Here is a 10,347-nt window from a genome sequence, read left to right on the forward strand (position 1 = left end):
TGTGTGAGCAGGGGTGATGAAGAGCACTGGGCAAGGCTCCCCTGGCATAGACTCCATGTCACTGCTACTATGTCCCTCTCATCCACCTGCCTCCATCACTGACACGCCTTAGTTCATTCATTACCCATGTATTTAAATGACCTTGTATCGCTACTCAGGCCTTAGTATTGTTATGACTGTGTATGTCTTAGCGCGTCTGTCTAGAAAACATGATACTGTATTTGATTTTGTTTCCCTGTGATTTCAGCTATTTGTTCCCTGGGTATTTTCAAACAAACGTCACTGACTCTCCTTTATATCAGCTATTTGTTCCCTGGGTATTTTCATACAAACTTCACTGACTCTCCTTTATATTTTGTTCGAACAACTTCTGGCTCTTGTATCAATGTTTTCACTGTGGCAGCTTTATTTCTTTAGTACAATCTGTCTGAAGTGAGAAACTCAAATATTTGAACACGATTAAGATAAGGGTCTCTTGTGAAGCTAATCCAGTAGCCTATCGAAGTGGCATTATTATCCAAGATAAGCTAATGAAACCTGTATTTCCTTTTCTACCTCTATGTGTTTGCTTGAACATAAATATGATTAAATCTGAACAAAAGGCAGTTATAAGTGTATGGAGTGCCTGGATAAAATGGTCCGTACAACAGAAAGTTCTCCCACGCTTTTTTTGGCAAACTAAACTGTCAGTCTTAGGACCTCAACTGAAACTCTTTATATAGTCTGCTGTGTATTTCAACCCAGGCCTGGCAGAACAGACATACTGTGTGAGGTACGCAAGACTAGCCTCACATCTAGTTTGCATTGTGAATGTATACACTGTGAAACATGATGTTTTACGATCCTTAGGTAATATGGTCTCCATACATTTTCACAACCAGAAGCAGAGCAGATGGTCTTGAGCTGAAATGCCCATTTGAGGAATGTGTTATTATGGCTATGCATTGGATAGTAAATATACTATATATAACATCAGTAGTCATCCAAACAGTCTCAGGTTCAGACAGCCGCCTTTGCCCAACTATGCTGTATGGGCTTTAAGCAAGTGATGTCCTGTGTATGGGCACATTAGTGAGACTCGTGTCATGTGGATTGCCGAAGGATTTAAAACCTGGCAAATGCTGCCCTCTCCTGTGAAGAGTGTGCTGTACTGCCTGGATGAGGTACTCTCAGAAATACAGATAATATGCTTTTCATGAGATGTACATAATTATAATAAGAATTTCATAAATGAATAGTTCCAACATGGAGATTGGCCACTGTAAATGACATGCACTTGTTTTTATAGATGTATTGATTGTCTTTTTTTCTTTTGTATTTTATTGGCCTACACTGCAGTCTAGTGTGAATGTTGAAATGTGATGGTATGTGCTTGTAAATGCTAATTCAAAACTAGTTTTACACAGTTGTGTATCCGTTTTCTCTGTTTTGTCAAAAAAACAAAGCAGAACATTGCCCAATAAATTGTGCATTTAATCCTAATCTCTAATCATAATCCTTGTGCAAAGGCCAATCTAATTTCTATTTCCATGCTTTTACTACTCCATCAATTGTGACATACGTTTCATTGTATCTGCTGCCATGTATCCATTTACAGAACAGTTTGATCAGATGGCCAAAACACAAACATGCCTGTGCTGCAATCTGAGGTCTGAGAGATGCAGTGTCACCAGTATTACCCATTTCCTGAATGACTGGGCTTCCATTCTCTGCAGCCGAGCTGCAATTGGCTGATCCTTACAGACCCCTCCCGCTCCACTGTTTCTCTGGATCCTGTCCCCGGCTCCTCCCCACCGCCTGCCACGACCCCTCTCCCCTGCACCCTGACTGCCGTGTTGCCGTTCCACTGAGCGACATCCCCTCCTCTCCAACCCGTCCCACCAAAGCACAGCAGGGGGATATGAGGGCTCCTTCAAAGTGGCCCTACACCAAACAGGCTAACCTCTGTCCAACTGCCAGAGCTGACCCTGTATCAAACTGAGCCACAGCAGAGGTAAGGATATGCTTTTGCTTTTCTCTGATATCATCACATTATGGCTCCAGCCATGCATGGGAGGCCAGAGGCCACAGCAGAAAGCTGCAGCTGCATGTCACAGACTCTGGCTGTTTGGCTCTGGCTTAATGTCACGGCTACTGGCTCTCCCTGGTTGAGGGCTTATTTTGTGCAGAGCGAGGATTTGCCTGGGTCTGTTGCCGTGTTGATCTAGAATCCATGTGAGAATGAGAGGTTTGGTGAAAAACAGGGAGAGGCTGGAACAGGAAAGCAGAGTCATATGATAGCAAGGCCGTGGAGTTAATCAGTAGAGAAAGAGAGAGAGAGAGAGAGAGAGAGAGAGAGGGACAGAGAGAGAGAAGCTAGCACAGATGAAGTTGGGTGTGTTCAGACAGCAAACAAGAAGGCACTTCTTCCTCTTGAATGACAAATGTGCGGTGAGTACATGTTGACTTAACTTTGTTTAGGCTTGGTTCGATCAAAATGTACATAATCAGCTTTTGGTGTTTACAATATTGACAGTCGCTCTGATATAGTAAGTCTCATGTAAACAAGCACAGTAGCAACACATTTATGAACTGCAGAGCAGTTAAACTAACAGTGTGTGTGGAGTTATTACAATGCTGATCGTATTTTTATTTATTTATTTATTCATAACATGTGCCATCAAGAACAACTCTCCATATATAAAAGGAATGTGTTCAAACACCATAGGTGTTTCCATATATGGTGTACAACAATCCATTTACAACAATCCCCCCCCCCCCCCCCCCCCCCCCCCCCCAATGTTTTTCCCAGTAGATTTTCCCTGTTCAAAGGAACTGTGTGGAGGCGGATCCAGGCTCGGGTCCATCTTGACCCAGTCTAAGCATTGAAGGTGCACTTATGTACTCCCCTCAGAGTCTGCATCGCTGGGGCATCACCCACAGTGAGAGCATGGAACGCCTAGCATACAGCCAAGGTAAGCACAGTCAACATGCCTGGACTCTGACACACATGCAGAGTGGTTGTGACCTGTGAGATGTCCACAATTACTTCTTTAATTTCAGCAAAAGGTAGATTTTATTATCTTAGATTCTTGGTTGTTGTTGATTTAGTTTCTTCCAATTCTTTATGTTGTTGTTGTTGTTTATTTTTTTAAGAGTCAGTACTTTGGCAACACATTAGTTGTCTTTGCTCAAGGCTTCCACAATATCCCTTACACTCAACTGATGAATGGTTCCTATTGTACAAAAATGCTCTTTTTGCACATTCTCTTTCAACAAAATTAAAAACCTAAAAATTCCACCCTACCAAAGCTTGGATTATTAGCTGCAGTATTTGGTAGACCTTATTAGAATGATGTGCTTGAAAACTGTAGACCTGTCTTATTCTACTTCAGTAAACAGTGAGAACATCATAAACTCCGAACATTTCTGCGTTAATTATGACCAACACTAGAGGGCACTAAAAACTTGCCCGACCATAGCATTACGTAGCGCTTTTGTGTCTTGTGAGCATTTTTGACACCACCCCTTCTTTGCAGACGGACTTGAATAGGGACCACTCGGTGTAAACAAATCTATAGCGCCGAAGAACTGACTTGTTCTGAATGTTGACCTGTTAAATCTAATTGGACTGCTTGTCTGTACTGGTTCCAAGGATGTAGGTGAATGGACTGACGGCTGGGAGAATCAACCCGATCTGGGTTGGAATCGAATCTTTCACTGTTAATCAATGCCATCCGATAGCGTTAGATATCTGCCGTGGTCGCTGTCAGGGGAGGGATCGTACACAATCTTATGATATTCACTTCTGCAATGGCGACACCTGCAGAACATGACCTCACTTTAGCCGAGGCCGAAAGCAACAAAGAGAAGACTCAGGTGTTTGGGATCCTTAGGTTGCAGGAAGACAAGTCAGCCGGCGACAAAGCTAGCACCGTGGCCGCCAGCACCAGTGGCAGCAGCGTCAAATCTGGGGACGGGAGATGGCAGGCGCCTATCTTCGCATTGGCCAGGAAAGCATCGGAAACCTTCTCAGGAAGCATTCATGTTCTTCCCAAGGTAGCAGAGCACAAAACCTCCCCCTTTACCGAAGACTGGAGCACCAAGGGTGAGTGGCGATGTGTTTTTAAAGCGTTTGTTACAGTGGAGGCCCCGCTGATAGGCGAATATTGACATTTAGATACCATCATCATAATTTTCAATGATGTAATTCCCAATACGTCCACCACTACCGTCTCGTCTTGTGCATAATTTGTAGTTCCTACCTAGGAAGTGCTACATGAAAGCAGTGTGCCCTGTTTTATTTTATGTAATTTTTTTTAATTTTTAGCTCTATTCTCCTCACTCTCCAGATGCCTATTTTTTTAACAACACGTGGTGTCGGTTGTCCAATTAGCTGTGCGAATCAGACCGAACCACACCCGGACCCCTGACGCGATGCTCGTGCAAATCATTTACATATGCAAAGTCTTTATCATGGACATTTTCTTCGTATTGTAACTGTAATGAACTAGCCAGTCGACATCTAATTTAGATTTTGGTTTGTAGAATGCAGTTTCTTGGGACCCTTTGATCTGAAGACATATTGTGCTGTTCACACCGAGAATGTCAATTGCCCTTCATGAACCCTTTATTAAGTTAGGCCGATTGAATTTGAATCTTTCTTTTTCGTTGAGAAATGTAATCAAACTGTCACGAACAACGACCCAACCATGAGCAGTCATGTAACGCACTGTACACCGACAACATCTGATCTCTTTAAAATACATTTAAAGAAACATGACATGTAACTGGGAAGGTTTGTCAGCTCCACTAGCCCGTGACTGCCAACTGTTTTTGTCTCATGAGGCAATGGGAATAACCGTATAGGAAAATAGCTGGCCACCTGTGTTTTAAGGCAGTTGCAGTTGTGGATTGCAATCAGTTCTGGTAATTGTAAACCCATCCAGGGAGAAATCCGACTAAATGAAACGGTTTGTGAATGAATTTGCTTACCCATTGCAAACAGCTTCTGGGCTTATACTCATCAATCGCCACAGTAACTCAAAGGACATTTTTATCAGCCTGATGCACTCAGGCAGTAATGGTTTCTCTGAGGTTTTTTTGATCCGCTGCATCTCAAGCATATTTGTTATTTTAAAGTCATTGTTGTGTTAGTTGTGTCCCAACTAAACTACTCAGTTTACTGGGGAAGTTATTTTCCTGAATTGCATTTAGATGCGACTGCATGCATTCAGGAATTAGCTCAATCTCTTTCACCTGCATCTGAGTACACCACATAAATGAGAGACAACTTCAGGGATGGCCATAGTAGTATTATATACATAATAGCATACTGAATATAAAGAATACTATCTCAGGCACTTGAACTGCCCTTGGGTGTGCCATCACTGTCAAACTCTGTCAAACACTGTCAAACTCACTGAGCCCAGGCTAAATATATACACTATGTGCCTGTTTGTTTAGATGTATATTTATCTGTTCTCTCTCCTTCTCTTTGTCTATTTTTCTCTCATTCTCTCGTTTTCTTTGCCTTTCTTTCTCTCTCTCTCTCTCCTGTCCTCCTTTCCTTTTCTGCCTCCAGCCTTTCGGGACCCTATGGCCATGGAGCGTGCCAACCTGCTGAACATGGCCAAGCTCAGCATCAAGGGTCTGATCGAGTCTGCCCTGAGTTTCGGCCGAACCCTCGACTCAGACTACCCTCCCCTCCAGCAGTTCTTTGTGGTGATGGAGCACTGTCTTAAGCATGGACTGAAAGGTAGGCTACCATGCTGTGGCATTTTTTGACACCTTCCTGTCAGTGGCTGGTGATTATGAAAGGGTGTTTATGAAAAGGGATGGAGTCAGTCCCCACACTTCAGAGGTACATTGAGGTCACCAGTGATCTGTCACCAGTGCGTTGTTAATATATGCATTTGCTGGCAGTTGGCATCCTCAGCAAATGCCCCCTAGGCATTTATGCATCATGTGGAGGGTAATTAAAAGCTGCTCCCTGACTGCTTCCCTTCCGAAGTATAACAGCCTGCAGCCTGCTTAAGAGCAACAGCAGTGGTACTTTGATTTTGATTGTGTGAGAATACATGGAATTAAATTTTCTCTGGTGTGGTGTGTGGTTCTTAGTAGTGCTTAAGTTTACATATCAGTGGCTAATTCACATGGCGATAGAATGTTGTTCACCTTTTAATATGTAGATTATGTCATTCTTGGAATGAACTGACAACAAAATCATAACTGACTTTGCAATGAAACAAAACCGTTCTTATGACCTTTCATGTGATCCTGTGACCTCGTGTACTGGGTTTGATATATTGCTTCGTGTCTCATGGACTAACCTGAGGTGATACTTGTTTTGCATTCATCAGTGAAGAAGTCCTTCCTTGGATACAACAAGTCTCTGTGGGGCCCTCTGGAGATGGTGGAGAAGCTGTGCCCTGAGGCTGCAGAGATTGCTGCCAGCGTCAGAGACCTCCCCGGCCTCAAGTACAGACACTTCTATATTTAGCTTAGTCATACAGTTTATTTTCAGTTCCATTCTGTTTTGTAACTGGGAAGGCTCAGACTGCATATTTCCAGGAACATGAGTCTGGAAATTGAGTCATTAATCACATCGCAGCTCATGATACAGTGGCAATTTGATTCCTTTCCGCTAAACGGTACAAAAACCTGTTTGGCCCCAAGGCCTTGACATTTGTTGCGCTCTATCAGTTTAGCTGCAGATGTCTGCGGCTCGTTTTCCTTCCCCATGTGTCCTTTTTCTGACACACTGGGACCTGAAAGAGGAAGTGTGAGAAGACGAAGCAGTCGCACTTCTGGTTTAGGGGACCAGATGCAGACAAACTAAATAAAATAATGTGTGACGTGTTACCAATGCTGAGAGGTAACTTAACACTTTGATATAATATCTATCTATCTAACTGAATGAGGAACATTTGTATTCTGCCTTTCGGCTCGTAAACACCTGCGTAAGTTTGTTTCTTTGTGACAGCAGGCCACATGTCTGCACAGTTTGATTGACAGCGGTTAGAGCCTCTCTTCTCAGCCATTGAACACATTTGTTGCATTTGTATGAGCCAGATTGCTGCTTTTGACATAGCGCTACTAAATAAGGTAGAAAATACACTGCAACAGCATAAGCGGCTCATGTGCCAGGCAGGCAAAAGAATGCATCAATGTGTTCTTATTTCTGACAATTAAAAACCAACTGACCACTGAAAACCAGGGACATTTTTTCAACATGCGGGATTCGGGACAAAGGGTCAAAATGCTGTGCAATACAACATAAAATGGGACAAATGCTCACCCTGCTCTGGTTTCATCACCCAGAGGAACATCTGAGCCAACTATGTGATACTAACTATGTTAAGCAATGCAACACAGACTCACCATAGAGTACACATCATATGTAAAATCACACCAAGTTAAACATGACAGAAAAGGTGTCTTATGGATGAGATATATTTCTGTAGACTTATTTGGATGAGAAACTCTTGATAGAAAACTAACGTTTTTGAAAAGGTGTCTACAAACGGACATCACTCTGTAAAAAAAGAGTAATTCAGGAATTCTACAGATGTTTTTAAATCAGTGGTTAAATGATCTGTTGTTAGCATAGTAATAGTGTTTAACGCTCATTTGTGTGCTCTTTCGTGTGGATCAGGACCCCTCTAGGGAAGGCTCGGGCGTGGCTGCGCTTAGCTCTCATGCAGAAGCGTCTGGCCGACTACCTGCGATGCCTCATCACCAGGAAGGACATAATGAGGTACGGGTGCTCTTTCTCCCCTCCCCTCCTCTCCTCTCCTCTCCTCTTCCCTAAACAGCTTCCCCTCCTTCTTAGATTCTTTCATTCAGGAGCAGCACTCCATACAAAGTAACAATACCATAAAATACTGATGAATCTGCACACCATCCAAATTAATTCGATGGTGTAGAAAATAGTTACCTAATTGCCACATTTTTTAGATAAAAAATGATGAACTACAGTATTCAGGAATTCTTAATGTTGTGATATTCCTGTGGCTAAATATCCAGTGTTGACGAGCACTTTCCAAAGCGTAGGCTAGTAGTTAATTTTGCAAGGATCTCTGAGAGTTGTAGAAGTATTGTAAAAGTGTCTGCGGTAGAAATCATGGTTTGAGTGTGTTTGTGTGTGTGTGTGTCACAGTGATTTCTACGAGAATGCAGCGGTGATGTTGGAGGAGGAGGGTGCCGTCATAGTGGGACTTCTAGTAGGACTCAATGTGATCGATGCAAACTTATGTGTGAAGGGCGAAGACCTGGACTCACAGGTCAGTCTCACTGTGCCAGCTCAGACACTCACCATGCTCAATTACAATGCATCTGCCGAATTATATATTCTATATGGAGCCCTTTATTGTAAGCCCAATGAGGAATATCACACTGTAGGGATAGCCAACACCTTATAATATGCATATTAACGTGTTTGTTGTGTCATCATGTTGAGTTTGGTCATACAAAGTTGCCTTGGTACTGTACAGGTCGGCGTGATAGACTTCTCAATGTACCTAAAGAATGACATTGATGACTACAGAAGTGAGGAGAGGTAATGATGTCAAATGTATGACATTGTAAACATGTTTCGCAGTTTCATTAATGCGAAAATTAAACATTTTGTAAAATATTTAACGGTATAGCCTGTTTGATGCTGGGAATATTCAGTGTCCCTCTTACTGTTTCACCAGAAATGGACAGATAGCCGCCATTTTGGACCAGAAGAACTATGTTGAGGAGCTGAACAGACAACTAAAGTGAGCTGCTTTCACAAGAGGGTGCACACACACATACACACACACACTCACCTATAGATCATACATATGATGAGTAATGTTAATGGTGACTATAAACACATGCAATACTTTTTATTACCCCCAAGGACAGTCAGCTAAGGGCTGAAAATAAATTCTTGATGCTGCTTACGCACAGATTTAGTATTCAGCTTTCATTGGCATGATAATGCAGTGGTCTTTTAAAAGACTTAATTATGCTCAACTGATCTTCTCCTTTCTGGTCTCTCTGATGTGCAGTTCGACAGTACAGGGCTTACAAGGAAGGGTAGACAACCTTGAGAAATCCAACTCCAAACTCATCGAGGAGGTACAACGTTCACTACCTTAATGTCTTTCCCCTCTGCCGTGTTTTTGCTCTGTGTCTAAGATAACGTTGGCTTCCTCTTCTAGCTTGCCATAGCCAAAAACAACATCATTAAACTACAAGAGGAAAACCAACAGCTACGAACAGAGAACTCTGTGATTGTCATGAAAACCCAGCATCGTCTAGAGGTAATGCTCTGTGCCCACGGCAAACCTTACTCTCTAATTCAGAGACATTGCACTCAATTACCATAGCATGCAAGGCTTTGCATGTAGCTGTTATCCATATGTGAAAAAGTGGTTTGTTACATGTTTAGGTGACTCAGGTAGATGTAGACGTTGAGCTGGACACTTATAAGCAGTCGAGGCAGGGCCTGGACGAGATGTACAACGAGGCCAGACGAGCACTAAGGGAGGAATGTCAACTACGGCAGGTCAGAACTGTTACATTCACACAGATGCAGACAAAAAACAATAACTGTAAAGTCAGCATCTGTCATGGCAGAGAGGTGTATCTGTCTTCATTGTGTACTCATCTCAAAAGGCATGAATCTCTTTGCAGTACCTCATTACATTGTTATTACAGTAAACTGTAAACCTAAACCTTAATACCCTACTTTAAAGAGGACCTATTATGCTCATTTTTGGGGTCCCCTAGAATTTATTTGCATTCTTCAATGTTCCAAAAACAAATTATTTTTCTAATACTGTACATCTGTATCCACCCTCTGTCTGAAACTCTTTGTTAGAGCTCCTATGTCTTTAAGCCCACCTCCTTCCCGATGAGCCCAGTGGGCGCTGATTGGTCAGTTAGATTGGCAATAAGGATTGTGTTACGAGATTGTGTCATCTTGTAACAAAGGAAAAGGGCAGGAATTACAACAAGGTTTCTGTGGGAGATAGTTACTCCCTCTGGTGTGTAACTCCCTCTGGCTTTTGTAACCTTGCAGACTGTTTACATGTCCAATAAGCAATATAACACACTAAAATAAAAAGAAAAAACGGAAAAACATTATCGGGCCTCTTTAATATTCATTATTCATAGTCACTATTAACGCTTGCTTACTGTCGGATGGATAATTTTCTGTATACGGTATTCTGTCTGATAAATCCGAGCTTAATTGAACTGAATTCAGTTGAAGCACAGTGCATGAATGTCTGTTTGTCTGTCTGCGATGGCTGGATGGAGAAGGATGTGGAGAATGAGCTGGTGGTGCAGGTGAGCATGAAGCAGGAGATGGAGATGGCCATGAAGCTGCTG

General features: G+C 42.5%; 1 protein-coding gene across 1 annotated transcript; it reads left to right on the plus strand.

The window, feature by feature from the left end:
- Positions 1 to 3,183: 3,183 nt before the first annotated feature.
- On the plus strand, positions 3,184 to 10,344 carry LOC122132005 (RUN and FYVE domain-containing protein 2-like; the record flags this gene model as incomplete). The annotated part of the gene is made up of 11 exons (XM_042706753.1): positions 3,184 to 4,087; positions 5,564 to 5,737; positions 6,342 to 6,459; positions 7,637 to 7,738; positions 8,141 to 8,264; positions 8,475 to 8,539; positions 8,679 to 8,744; positions 9,021 to 9,090; positions 9,174 to 9,275; positions 9,404 to 9,520; positions 10,279 to 10,344. Coding segments are annotated over exons 1-11 (1,317 nt in total), but the record flags the coding sequence as incomplete, so codon positions are not given.
- Positions 10,345 to 10,347: the final 3 nt, after the last annotated feature.

This window comes from Clupea harengus, unplaced genomic scaffold (genome assembly GCF_900700415.2).
Source record: "Clupea harengus unplaced genomic scaffold, Ch_v2.0.2, whole genome shotgun sequence".
Classification (NCBI taxonomy): domain Eukaryota; kingdom Metazoa; phylum Chordata; class Actinopteri; order Clupeiformes; family Clupeidae; genus Clupea; species Clupea harengus.